General features: G+C 34.7%; 1 protein-coding gene across 1 annotated transcript; it reads left to right on the top strand.

The window, feature by feature from the left end:
• Positions 1 to 6,615: 6,615 nt before the first annotated feature.
• On the top strand, positions 6,616 to 13,713 carry LOC104211821 (probable magnesium transporter NIPA6). Its single transcript, XM_009760949.2, has 10 exons — positions 6,616 to 6,827; positions 6,936 to 7,169; positions 10,597 to 10,653; positions 10,763 to 10,853; positions 10,944 to 11,104; positions 11,209 to 11,336; positions 11,479 to 11,616; positions 12,444 to 12,536; positions 12,637 to 12,754; positions 13,259 to 13,713. Exons 2-10 carry the CDS (start codon positions 7,046 to 7,048, stop codon positions 13,378 to 13,380), a joined length of 1,032 nt encoding a protein of 343 aa, XP_009759251.1. The 5' UTR covers positions 6,616 to 6,827; positions 6,936 to 7,045; the 3' UTR covers positions 13,381 to 13,713.
• Positions 13,714 to 15,193: the final 1,480 nt, after the last annotated feature.

The raw sequence follows: 15,193 nt of genomic DNA, 5'->3' as shown, positions 1-15,193 counted from the left end.
CTTAAATGATGTTTTAAATAATATTCTGGGCTGAGCATCATATTTTACTGTTGCCCGAGTAGCTTGTGAGATTCTGACTGAGTAAGGCCGAGGGCCTATGTTGTGAGGAAACACTGATTATGATTTTGAGGCCAATGGCCTGAGATTTGTACGCCACGAGGTGACTTGTTAATATGAGGACGAGGGCCTAGTAATGATGCCACGATATGGATTGATATTGCGCTTGGACCGAAAGGGGTACCTCTAGAAGTCTGCACCCCCCAGTGAGCGCGGGTACCCATTGTGATGTGAGATATAGCCCGAGAGGCTGGTATTGTTGACATTGTGCCCGAGGGGCAATCCTTTATGTGCTTATCTGTCTTATTTGTCTGTTACTTACCTGCTTAATAGTTAAAAAGGCATTTCATGAAGTTCGAACTGAACTAAAATGACTTTACACATTATCACTGCTTCACTGTTTTTACTGGCTTTTACTGCTTCCGTATAACCTACAATGTGCCTTGCGTGATTTCTTGCTTTCAGTCTTTATTTATGATTATTACTCACTGAGTTGGAGTACTCACTTTACTCCATGTACCCCGTGTGCAGATTCAGGCGTTGCTGATCTTGCTAGCGAGGGTTGAGAGCTCCCGGCAGATTTCGGAGTTCACGAGATAGTTGCTTGGCGTCCGCAGTCCCGTGCTTCTCCCCCTTTATCTCATTTCTTTCTCTTTCTTAGTGATTTTGTAATAGCTCGGTAGACATTTCAGACTTGTAGTGTATCGATAGATGCTCATGACTAGTGACACTTCAGTATCGGGCTGTATTGGGTTTTATTTCCGCAAACTATAATGTTCACTGCTTACGTTTCGATTATTTAGTACGCTTTAGACTTAATTCTTATTGTTTAACTGCTTAAAACTGAAATGGAAAAGTGTCGGCTGACCTTGTCTTCATGAGAGGCGCCATCATGATCGAGTCCGGGTTTAGGGTCGTGAGACCTTGAGTCCTTCGCCAGTCGATTTCCTAACGGCGAATATGTCGTTTACCCTTGCCTATGCTTTCTTAGCTCCGACGTGGGCGGTGACGAACTTGTCGGCCATTTCCTCGAACGTTGTTATAGACTATGCTGGTAGTTATGAGTACCAAGTTAGGGCTCCTCCGGTTAAGTTTCGCCAAACTTTTTTAGTAGTACTGACGGTACTTGCTCCTTTGATAGGTCGTTGCCCTTTACTGCTGTGATATAGTGAATGATGTGATCTTATGGGTCTGTGGTGCCATCGTATATTTTCAAATATGGTGGCATTTTGAAGGTCTTGGGTATGGCATGTGGGGCTGCCTCCTCGCTATATGGTTGTGCCACGAATCGGCCGATATCCCATTTTGGTAGAAGTTTTGGGGCGCCCGGTATCTTGTCGACCCTTTCTTGATGTTCTCTCATCTGGTCGCGGAGTGCCTTACTTTTGTTTTTCATTTCTTCTATTTTCTTTAAAATGGCTGTCAGTGCATCATTACCTGTGTCAACAACGGTATGAGTGTTACCTGTTGGGGGGGGGGGATTTGTTCACCGGTGGTCGTTGTGGTATCAGCTAGCGCGACATTTCTATTCGCCCTTTAAACGGGTTTGTCGAGTATGTTATTTAGAGTGCTTGTTAGCCACTCCTCCAGTAATCTTTTTACTGCTGGTGGTGCTTATTCGGCTGTGGATGTGGAAACTCCTCTCTCACGTGAAGCGGTTACACTTCCATGAGGGGGAGATGAGTCACTCCGCGTGGGTGTAACACCCGGCGTCACATTCTCGTTGTCTTCTCTGCCATCCTCGTCGATGGTGTTTAAGATGTTGGTAGTGACACCCACTATTGTTTTCTGTCTTTCATCTCCTTTTCTTGCCATTTGTTAGTTCGTGCAAACGAGGAAAAGATGGTAGTCCCTTTTTTGTGATCTAGAAGATACTAAAATTTTAACTAAAAAACTCCCCACAGACTGCGCCAAATTGTTTGACCAAAAAAGTGTTAAACCTTTTAGTTAAACTAACTAATGATGAGATACAAGGTGAATCTTAGATAAGAATAATAAATTCAAGATCAAATGTGTTAAGGAATCGATGTGGTGAACGACGTTTGATAGCGTTAAATAGCACATTTATATTCAATGAATGCTAGTAAATGTGGTAACATAAATATGTAATAAATGTAGAGGATGACAATAAATGTAATAAGAAGGAATCTACCACCCAATTATTATACGATTTGGATGGTTCCTTCTCCTGATAGCGACGTGGAAAGAAGAGAAATGAAGATGGTTAAGGAATCTTTGGATCTTATGGATAAAGACCAAGTAGCATGCGCTTGAGTAATATAATCAATGAACAAAACAACTTTTCGTAAATTCTCTCAAGTCAACCTTTTACAATATATGTTTCTTTTAGAAAGTGAAGATCTCTTTTTTGTTTTCTATCTCTTCCTATTTATAAGGGATATCTCCAAGAAACCTTAAAAATGTACAAAATAAGGAATATTCAAAGGAATATTCCTTGTGTCCATATCTGAACCTATCCTACCGTTATTTCATCACTTCAGCTGCTCGTCCTTGACATCAATCCTCTCGATGATGGCTTCATGTTATCACACCGTGGTCGACCCCATCCTTGATTCAGTTTATCTACTATTATCAAATCGCCAATTTTAGACCAATATAGGATTAGTTAGTGGATATATTTTTATTGAAAGATGTTTGATTTATTGAACTAGTATAATATAAAATATGTGTTTGATGTATACTAGATAAGTTGAGATAACCTTTTATTTTCAATATTTTTTTAAAGGACTTTAGGGAAAGAGCCTTGAAAAAAGAGCATTTTTGTCATTGTAGTATTTTATCCATGGATTAAGTAATTTTATCCATGGATTAAGCAATCCCGGTACTATTATCCCACTCTCAATGTGGGATGGAATACTGCCACAATTGTTGTTAAATTAATCTGAGAATTCGAAAATTCAACCAGACGTGGGATAAAATAATTTCACATCTAATTCGAAGATTATTATCCCTTATTTCACCAACCAAAATGATTTTTTTGTAAATAAGCTACCAAGTTAATTATGAGTCTTGAGGAACTGTTATATGTTTATTCTATTTTACCCCTCTTGTTTCATCAGTTTACGCAACTTTCGTGCTCCCAAGGAATACGAACGATTTTTTAAGTATATCTTATACATGATAACACAATGCATTCTTCAGACTTCAAGTTTGCAAAACAAAATAGAAAAAATCCCTCCGATGGCTTTCAATCTTCTATTTTGGACAGCCACGTGCTTATTACCCGACTTTTTAAGTTATTTCTCCGTTCGCTGGCTTTTTAATACCAAAGTAACCAAACTGATTAATGACAAATGGCTCTTAAACATTTCCTAATTTCCTTAAACTCTTAATTTAAAGTTAATATCAAAATAGAGAAACCAATTGTTTGATGGAAAAAGTCAAAAGAGGTTTTGGTTTCTATTAGTTGAAATTTTACAAACGCAAAGATTACTTGTGAAGTGATACTACCTCTTGTCCAAATTATTAACCTTTAAATATGTAAGACAGTCCCTATTAAAAGAAATAACTTATAACATAAAAGTATGTGTTTATACCACATTTTATTATCACCTAATTAACATCCTACTAATTAAAAAAGGTAAGTATAGCCAAAACAACTACTCATATTTTGGAATCAGAAGGAGCATATTAAGAGAATGTACATAACGAGTAACCCATGATGTGAATATTACTAGCATGTTTGGCCGTATTTCTAAAATCTAACTTATTTTGAAAAGTATTTTTCTCATAAGTACTATTTTAAAAAGTATTTTTGGTGAGAAACAATTTGTGTTTGGCTAATTAATTTTAAAAATGCTTTTGAGCAGCAATTAGTGCTCGGCCCAGGTTTTAAAAGATACTTTTAACTGTATTTTTCTCAAAAATGTTTTTCAAAAAAGTCATTTTGGGGAGAAGTTATTTTTTTCTGGCTTCACTCAAAAGTATTTTTTTCCTTTTTAAAAGCTTTTAACTAAGAGCATGTTTGGCCAATCTGCCAAAAGCTACTTATTTTGAAAAGTATTAAAAAAAGTACTTTTGTTTAAAAATACTTTTGCAAAATAACAATTTGCCTTATTCATTTGAGTAGTGCTTTTTACAAGCTTATTGTGTGTGGCCAATATTATTAAAAACTACTTTTAAGTATTAAATAAAGAAAAAGAATAATAAAGGCTCATTTTGCAATTAATATTATTTTAAAAAAATAATTAAATATTTATTATAAAAGAATTACTTAAAATATAAAATATAGAACAAAAATATAAATTAAATATTCTAATCAATATAAAATATATTTATTCCAAAGCATAAAATTAAGTATTACTTATTGTTTATATGATAATTTAAATATATCAAAATACATTATTCAATATAAATTAAAAATATACTCTTAGTAATAGGAGAAAAAGAATAACATATGATTAAAAAGAAGATAAGAAAGGCATGGTAGAAATAAAAAAGGAAAAGGAATAGAAAATGTTAAATTAACGAGGAATGATATGGAAAATATAAATTTATTGTACGATTATTTTTATTTTGAATAAATTAATTTTCTGTTTCTGCTACTTGGAAGAAGCTAGAATTTATAGCTTATCTCCAAAAGCAGAAAAACTGCTTCTGCTGCTTCTCAAAAACACTTTTTCATCTTGGCCAAACACCTCAAATTTTTCAAAAAATATTTTTTGTAAAAATAAAGTACTTTTGGCATCGCATAACCTTGGCCAGACAAGACTCGAATTTTTGATCAATATTGTCCCTTATCTTTGAGGATAAGCCTATTCTTATCCTTCAAATATAACTCTGAGCATATTTACTCCCTTAAGTATGCTAAAGTAGAGCATCTTTAGTCTCAGTAACAGAATGTGTTCAAAAATAACTGTGCTACCCGACTTTGACTCATGAAGCAAATTTTCCGTTTTGAAGCAAAATGTTTCCTCTACTTTTATTGGGTAATACAAATTATTAGTTTAATTCTTCATTTTTAAGTAACGTTTCCTAAAATTTTGACCTTAAAAATATCCTCTTCCGCGTCAGTTTCCAATCTGGTTATTTGTTTGCTTCAATAATATGCCCAGAAGTGATCCTGGCAGCTCTTTTCTTTTTCAATTTCAGTTTTTCTTATTGGAAAAGCCAGCCAAATTTTTAAAAGTAAAAGTTTCTAAGTTTAAATTCTCAAATTTATTAGCTTTGTACTAGAAGTTTTTAAAATCTCAAATTTATCAGCTTTGCACTATTAATTGTTGTTGGTTTATAAAACATATTTGATTAAGTAAATTAAAAAGACGTTGAGTACCAAAACCAACCTCATAATTGTTCTTGGAATTAGTTTTGGTTTCTACATTTTGAAAATTGATTTTGATCTCCATATTTTAAAACCGAATTTGTTTTTACTCACTATTGTGATTGCAGTTCGAAACTACGATTTTGTAGTTTTATTATTTTGCGTTCTCTATGTAAAACATTTTAAAGGAGTTTTGGAAGATATACAAAAAGGCTGAACTAAACACAGTTTCTTGGAAACTGATCAGAAATCGGGGAAGATTATTTTTCAAATAAAGGAAAAATGGGAACATTTTCTTGTTCTGTTGAGCTTTAAATTATTACTCTGAGAGTTAGACACAATCCTTTTTTTTCATTTCGGAGAACAGTGGAAGGAATGGCTTTTCTTCAACGAAGTAGGGATATTCAAGCAAAGACGGATCTAGGATTTCTAGAACGTAGGTGCACCACTAAAAAAAAGAGGGAAAAAAGTTCTAAGTAAGAATTGATCCATGTTTCTTTGATTAAATAATTAAATATTGAACCAAGTGCACCATTCAACCTTTATGGAGCGTGGGTGCCAATACGTAATACTGGACCAATTCTTAAAAATATGTACATAAAAAACCTAGTTTGACGGAGGGGCCATGAGTTCACGTGCCCTGTAATACGGGCTATAGATCTGCCCCTGTATTCAAGAAGCTCTTTTTCGTGAATGAGACGGGGAAAATAAGAATGGCTTTTTTCTTTTATTGTTGGTCTTCTTCTTAAAGTGTCATCCAAAAACTAAAGATACTTAATATCATATTTGAAGGATAAAAATAGACCTACTTTATAAGATACAATATTAGTCAAAAACTCAAACACGCTCTAAACACCTTAATTTAAAAGGAAAAACTATTTGGGCAAAAGGATGCTTCGACAATGTACATAAAGAGTAACCCACGATGTGAATATGAAGCCGCGTAATTAAGACAACAATTATGATTCGATGATTACTACAAAATACATAGGAGACAATTTTGAACAATGTAAATAGAACAAGTGGACCAGCTCAGACACAAATATTTGGGTTTTGGCCTTTTGGTAGGTGAGGTCTTTGGTTGTCGTTAACCATGATATCAGCACAACTCTAATCAAATCTTCAACTTTTTTTTTTCTCCATTTTCATTTTTATTTTCACGTGTAATAATTAGTCGCCAATTGTCATCACAGTAAACCCTTAACGAAGCTTCCGACAAAAATACGACAACCAACGGACTTATGCCTTAAGGGGAGAGGGAGCAATGAACATTTCTTAATTCTTATCAATTTTCAGATCTCCCTCTCCTAAACCCCTTCATTTTTCCGGCCGATCTATGTATATATTAATATATAATATATGTAAAATAGATTTAGAAAGATCTATATATAGTAATTGATTTTAGCAACTCAAAATCTTCAATTACTAGCTTGAGTTGTTGGCTGGTAGCCTGGTCCAACGTGATTTTTCCAGTTTTGTCTTTTTTGAGGTGAGAATTGAGCTTTTGTTCGTGTCTATTTGGCGGGAAATTATATTTGTCGTCATATTAGATTTTGAATTTTTTGAATTGCTGGAATATGCTTTTTTATTTTAACAGGTCTTTATCGTGATACTGTTTTGGGATTGTGTATTTGGTACCCATTTGACCTTGTTGTATATGCTGAAGAAGAAAGTAAAGGGTAGAACTTAAACGGAGAGGGAAAGAGGATGACGATTTCGGACAATAGCAGAGGGTTAATTCTGGCAATATCATCAAGTTTGTTTATTGGAACAAGTTTTATATTGAAGAAGAAAGGTCTTAAGCGTGCTGCAGCAGCTGGCACTCGAGCAGGTTTGCAAAATTTTCTCTTATTTTTAGTATGTTGACTTGAATTATTGGAGTAAATGGTTAGTGAGTACATATAGCAGACTCCAACTTGTTTGGTACTGAGGCGTAGTTGGTGTTTTTTTGGCCTGAATTATAGTTAGCTTATTACAAATCTCTGTATTTGACTTTTCATTTTCATGAGAAATTGTTAAATTGAAGCTTTTTTCTTCTCACTTATAGAGTTCACAATGTAAAGTGTTCGGAGTTAAGAGAGTTTTGTGGCAACAAAATCTATGTCTGGGGAATATAGTTGTGTGTATTCACCGTAGAGAAGGAACTGTATGAGGTTATTTTTGGTTGTGCTACTTCCAAGATTATTAGTGTGTTATCTCTAATATATCCTATACCGTCTTTGAAATAGTGGGTTGCTCCTCTTTGCCCGTGGATGTAGGTTTAATGACTGAATCACGTTTAGTATTTGTTAATAGCTTGTTAAGAAATATTAAATCTTTTTGGAACTTTGATCTTAACCATCTGGTATCTAGTCGAGGTTCTCAGCTTCAGCAGTAATAGTCAATTTGACGAAAAGGTTTATGTTGAGATGGATTGCCAATTTCAAATTGTGGCATCTTAAGGTCTGACCAGGAGTTGATAGACATTCCTATTGAAGATACAGTTACAGTGAATTTGAAATGAATGACATTGAGAGTAGTTAAGGAAATTTCTCCATGGAGATCAAGATAGTTTGATGAGTTAGGAAGCTATTGTTGACATACAAAAATTATTCGACGAAGCCTTTAAAGAGGTTTGGCCTGAAGATGCTAAACCTGTGAATACTCCTCTTGCTGCACATTTCAGACTCCCAACTGCTTAGTCACGAGCAAGATGAAGAAGAAAGATATATATGGTGCGGGTTTCCTATTCCAATAACGTTTTGTACTATGTATGCAAGATCATATGGAAACTTAACAAAATGTTAGTATGTAAAGTTATGGTTTGTCCAGGTAAAGTGCATTCACAGGCTGTATCACTATGAAGTGGATTCTTAGATATTTGTCTGGAAGTTTAATATATGTTTGGAGATGGGGAGAAATAATAATATTTTGGTTGGTTTCATGGACTCTGACTATGCCAGAGAATTTGATAGAGAAGACCATTCACAGGATATATTTTGTATTGGCAGTTGTGTTGTTAGCTGGAAGGCACTATAACAACATTATCTACCATGGGGCTAAATACATGGATATGGCGAAATCAGTTAAAGAAGTATTGTGGTTAAAGGGTTTGTTTGACGAGCATAGTCTATGTCAGATGTGATTACTATTTATTGTGATAGTCAACATGTTATGTGCTTTACTAAAGGCCAGATGTACCACGAGAGGAAGAAACATTAATGTGAAATAACACTTCATTCGAGAGCCTATTGCTGAAAGGAAAGTATCTATTCATAAGATCAATACCAGAGACAATCTTTTTTGACATATTAACAATACTTACCCCAATTACTAAGTTCAAGCACTGCCTAACTTGATCAGTGTTTATGGTGGATGACTCAGCCTATAAAGGCTTGTATTGAATTTGAGGTACTAGAACAAGTATTCATTGTTAGAAATTCAAGCAAATCCGTGGATTTATTAATTAATTTGGTGGTCTAAATTATACCTACTATATTGAGAATTGCCCTTTTCTTTTACTCGCAAGAAAATGCTACAATCTCCTATAACGTAGCACTCTTTCCTTGTAACTTGATAGCATGTACGATGTAGATCTCTCAAAGGTAGTAAGTTATTTTGTGGGAGATACTTGTGTCGAAGATCCACTTTTGAGAAATTCAGTGTTCATGAATTTATGAGGTTACATCTTTATAGACATACTTGCAGGACGATTAGAGTATTACCTAGCTTTGCACTGTCTTTTGTGTACTATCTGAAATAGTGGATTGCTTCTCTTTCCCGGCGGATGGAGGTCTAGTTGATCGAAATATGTAAAATCTGTGTCTTCTACTTATCTGAACTCTGAAGAAAACCTTGCGTCTTCTTTACTGTATTTTCTTTGTCATCTTAGTTATCATCATCTTAGAGGGTACGTTTTGTCAGATTACGTCTCGGTGCAACGATCTCTATCGGTATCTACTTCAGTTTGCCATTGACTTAACCTAAGTTGCTCGGACTCGGGTGCGGGTATCCGATACGGGACGGATCCAAGTATCGGATTCGGCAAAATCTAAATTTTAAAATTCGGTGGTGCGGATCCTGATATGGATACGAGTGCAGGGATTCGGCTAAGAAAATTCAAGATAATAAAAAATAGAGCTATAAAAATATTGTAAATTTTGAGAGATATTCTGTGAAAAACTTACATGAATGTTGTAGAATTCAACCTTTCATTCTCCAAAAATATGAGACAAAAATACTACAATATTGAAGGTATGCCATTTTCCATAACTTAAATCTGTTTTATTTTGATTTTGAGAAATCAAAATCTCAATTTTTCTCCCAAATTTGTCAATGGACTCCGGTCGAAGTGTCCGAAGTCAGTTGACCGAATCCGGAACGTATCCCGCCCCCGTTCCCGTCTCGTATCGGGACGGGGACGGCTCCAAAATCGAAGAGTCCGCGCAACTTAGGACTTAACTAGTAAAATGAAACAGGAGGTTAGCCTTTAAAAATTGTGACTTGGATTTCTGATATGTTTCTTACCATCTCTCACTTTCTCTGTGTGTCGTATGCATCTAAAGTGCTCATTTCTCTGTTTAGTTGAGCTGCTTCAGTTGTAACTTAATTTTCTATCTGCTCAAGTCTGTTAATTTTGCTCCAGTTGGTTGTCAAAATTGGCTTGTTCAATACCAAGCTAAATTTGTAGAAGCAAACACAACTAAGTAGAGCGAATCCTTTCTTGGCCTCTCAATAATTCGATTCTGTTCCAAAACAGACAAGTTAACAGCTTTTGCCGCCATCCAGCTCACAGAAAGCTCCTTGGTCCAAAAGATGAATTTTATTAATGGCTATGGAAATAGTACAAACATTCAAGAAAACATTATTACCGGACCTTCAAATGATATGTTCAAAGAAGACATGGTAGTTATTCTATTGACAGATACTCAATACTATGAGATTGTATATCTTTAACTGAGTGCGTTTTTGAGTATAGAAAAGTCAAAAATATAAAGTACTTTATAGTCTTCTACTTAATTTCTACATAATAATTGTTGAACTTTCTTCTGTTCTCTTGATATTTCAACTCTCTTGATTTTTCAAATTAAAACTGCAAAAGTTAGTTACTTTCAGTTGTTCTGAAGCCTTTTAGTGCCATATTGTCCTTGTTTAATTTCCCATTTTCATGACCAGAAACTAATTAATAGCTGTATAGTGTATACACAATCTTTTTGTCCTTATCACAGACTGTGTCAACTTCAGTTCACCCACTTAAACAGTTGAAATATTTATTGCAGGAGTTGGAGGCTATACTTATTTGCTTGAACCACTTTGGTGGGCAGGCATGATAACAAGTGAGTTGAGCATAAGTTGTCTCCATACCTTAACCCTCATTCGGGAAAAGGAATACATTGGCATTGTGTGGTTTGGATTTCGATGAAAATTTCTTATTTGGATTTGCAGTGATCACTGGAGAGGTGGCCAATTTTGTGGCTTATATTTATGCTCCAGCAGTTCTGGTGACCCCTCTTGGTGTTTTGAGTATAATTATCAGGTATGATTTTGAAGATTATGAACTGTTTGTGAGCTCTAATAATGAATCATTAGTGGTGTTTGCAAAACTGATATTGGTGAATCTGAACAGTGCTATTTTGGCGCACTTTATGTTGAAAGAACGATTGCAAAAATTAGGTGTACTAGGATGCATTTCATGCATCGTAGGCTCGGTGGTTATTGTTATCCATGCACCTCAGGAGCATATGCCATCTTCTTTACAAGAAATCTGGATTTTGGCAACGCAACCAGGTTTGAATTTTGTCTTTAACATATATGTTTTTCTGTTTATCATGCCATAGGTTAGAAAAACGTAGAAGTGATTACTAATTCCTCCTTATTGCTTCTGTCTGCAGCATTTTTGATTTATGTAGCTGCAACATTATCTATGGTGCTAGCCTTGATTTTGCATTTTGAGCCTCGCTATGGGCAGACAAATATACTGGTTTATTTGGGAATCTGTTCCTTAATGGGTTCATTCACGGTAATTGTCTTCTTATAAGCTACTATTCCTGCTGCAATGTGGACACCAAACTGTTTCTGGATACGATGCTTTTTGCACATATCAACAGTTTGCTAGCTTGTCCAGAGATTGGTTACTGTAGTGTTTTCATGGTCTTTTGCAGATTGTCAGCATAAAGGCTATTGGAATTGCTATAAAGCTTACTTTGGAAGGAATTAGTCAAGTTGCCTGTCCTCAAACATGGTTTTTTCTTACGATCGCAGTGATATGCGTCATCACACAGCTGAATTACCTTAACAAGGTAATACTTTATTTATAGAGTGAATGGATACAGGGGATTCAAGAAGCTGACCCCAGCTAATTTGTGATTGATTCATACTTAATTGATGTATTCTCATCAACCTAGCAAAGCTTTGTCCATATCTGCGAGTAGCATATCTGGTATCATTCATTTAGATTTTGACATTTAAGTAGTTATTTGCCTTTATGCTCTCCTTTTATTGTTGCTATTTATTGCATAGGGTGTGCCAGTATTTGTCATAGAGATAAATCACAAACTTGATAATGGGAATTGATCCCAACTATGATAGATATTCTCCAAAATTGCAGCTCTTTTTATGTTTCTTTTCATTTTTTTGTAATTTGGATATATTTAGCTAAAGAATTTTATTGATGAACCTCTTAGATGCCAATGAATAGTTTAATGTTCAACCTGAGCAGTCCTCCAGAAATGCCCGTTCTCATCCTAAGTTGAGAAACAGGGTATCACAGTTTAGTTCCTTTAGTCACTTGTTCTTTCTTGAATGCTTGAAATTGAGCAGCATAATAATGATATTTCAAACAAGTAGTACCATTTTGTATCTAGAAAAATGAGTTTTCTGCTAATATTCTAGTTTGTTCATTAATTTTCCTAATTAGATGAATCAGAGATGCATAGTTGAGTGATTGACAATAACCTTTGAAGTGCTGCTGGACGACTAGAAGAATAGTTAATTTGAAGTGCGTACTATTAACACGAGATGCCTAATTTTGTTTTGGATTTCACTACATGTATGATTGTTATGGGTCATTCAAGGTTCTCGTTGGGATGTTTAAAAGCATCACTGATATCTATACATCATTTGTTAGGCACTGGACACATTCAACACCGCAATTGTTTCTCCAATATATTATGTGATGTTCACCACCATGACCATCATCGCAAGTGCTATAATGTTCAAGGTATTCCAATTGAAGCTCTTCTTCATTATGGTCCTTTATGAATAAATATGATACAGGGTATTGTGATTCTATTCATCTGCGTCTTCTTATTGCTTTTCAGGACTGGGCAGGACAAAATGTCAGCGACATAGTGTCCGAGATATGTGGATTTATAACAGTGCTTTCAGGAACAATCATGCTCCATGTTACTAGAGAACAGGAACCAGTTACCGCGCCAGGTATGGATAATACTAAAGTTTACTGGAAGCATTTACCAACCTATATTTAAGCCTCACATCTTGATATATGAATATTCTAGAAATTGTGCTACCTATTATCTACACCAAGTATGGCATTGGATCTTTCCTTTGCATTCTTGTAAAAAGCTGATGTTGAACTGGGCATGATTACTGCTACTTTTTGGCTTCTTTGCACTATGGTGCTTCATCACAAAGGGAGAATGTATCCTACATTATCACATATTTGACACATTGACATCCTTTCTAGCTATGCCATTTGGGACGATGGTCCAGCCTCCTGAACGCATTTTTTATACGCAGATACAGCAGTTACTTGTGATGTTTTATAGTGGAAGTTGAAATATCAATATGAATTTTTAGTTTCTAGTTATACACCTCTGGATACTAAAAGAAGTCCAGAAGGAGGCCTTAATATCTCTTTTCGGCTGGTGCTAGTATTTTTCTACTTTCACATTGTAGTTAATATTACATTGGCTTACACAGGAACCATAACATGGTATGACGGGGAACGTATAAAGGCAATGGAGGATGGACATTACATCCTGTTGCATGATTCAGAATACTTAGACTCGTATAGTGCCTTAGCGAAGGATTCAAGAAGTTGATACTTGATTTGTGCATTGCGGAATGAGCAATTCTTGCTTGAGCTCATTGATCTTGAGCTTTACAACTGCCAAGCAGTTTCTTCCTATGTGCATAATTTTGGGTAAAGCTGGAGGGCGAGGCCGCCTCATATCTGAAACTAGGTTTGGATTTCCTAAGATTTTTGACCAACATGGGGGGTTACATTTGAACAAGGTGTTCTTGCAAATCTCTTATCGCAGTCGGGGTTTGTACATATATGGCTTCTTTCATGTTGTTGTAACATATTATTATTCATTTATTTATCATAATGAGATATAGTCTATCGAGCATATATTGCTTTGATGGATGATAAATGGTGTTCTTGCTGTTTGTACTATGGAGTTTATGGGGTTATTTGCCTTTGACTTAGTCGGGAAAAAATGATAACAATAACTATGCCTAAGTCTCAAACAAGTTTTCATTTTCGCTAACCATGTTTCCTTATTTAAACTCATTTCCGGCTTGATGAGAAAAAGACGAAAGGAAAAAAAATAGGGAAAATGATACTGTATAGTCGCTCTCAAAATAATAGTCAATATATATATACTTTTTTGGCTATCGAATATAAATAGTTTTTGGTGCGGACTAAGATTGATAATAAAGCCAACAAGATATCCATAAAGGTCATTTCCTACTGTTCATTTCCATGGATCCACTCCCACCTAAGTAATTTCACTTCATGATATATTCAGTTTTTATCTTTGACATATTATTACTTTTTCTATTCATTAGAGACGCATTTAAAAAGAAAATAGGAAAGGTAACTTTTCGACTTCCAAGTGTCGAAAAGCTTTAAAGGAATTTTTCAAAAAAGATGTTAGTAAAATTAATTAAGAGAAGAGTATATTAGAAAGGGAAAATTAATCATATCATAATTTATAAAAATTACTAATAAGAAAGTTTAACCAAATGTTACAAAATAAAATAAAATAAGAGAGGTAAGCGTAATATCAAAAATTACAACAAAGATGACTCCGACGAAGCCAAATTTAAGGGGAGGTTTCTGAAATTAACTTTTTTTTTCTAAGCCAAAAGAGCTAAACTAAGTACTTAATTACATAATGACTCCGGACACTAAATACCTTTTCAGCTGCAACACTCATAATTGTTATCTTGGATAATTTATAGGATTAAGATGAACAATAAAAATTTATATAACCGATCTTAACTTGCTTCATTGTTAATATATATATATATATATATATATATATATATATATATATATATATATATATATATATATATATATACGACATAGCATATATATTGTTCAATGATCAACATAGCATATATATTCTTAGGGCAGGTATAGATAAACTGAACAGCGACATTAACAACTCCTCTTAATCAAACAAGTAAAACAAACCAGACGAAGCGTTATCAAGCACCAGCTAATAACATCATAAGATAACAATAAAGAAAAAGAACAACAAAATTGAAGCAACTGACGAAATCAAAGCTTTAATTAGTTTAATCCTTTAGCTCTTTCTTGGTACCTTCGGTTATATATATTTGATTTTCTTCCATGTTTTCATAGTTTAATTTTTGCAATTGAAAGAGAATCAACTGGACATCTGCTTGTGAGTTGTGACCAATTCAGCCATGTTTTTGTGATGACCGGTCATCACTTATTTGTAAGTTGAATTCTGCGTTCCGAGGCCTTGAAAATCTCATTTAGCATCACCTCAATTTGTGTGCGCAGTCCGGGCGCGTAACCGGAAAGCCTAAATATGAAAATCTGTGAAAAATGATAAATTTTGATTGTAAAATGAATTAATTTGACTTCGGTCAATG

Source organism: Nicotiana sylvestris, chromosome 12, assembly GCF_000393655.2.
Source record: "Nicotiana sylvestris chromosome 12, ASM39365v2, whole genome shotgun sequence".
Taxonomy (NCBI): Eukaryota; Viridiplantae; Streptophyta; class Magnoliopsida; order Solanales; family Solanaceae; genus Nicotiana; species Nicotiana sylvestris.
This window is presented reverse-complemented; position numbering and strand designations above follow the sequence as displayed.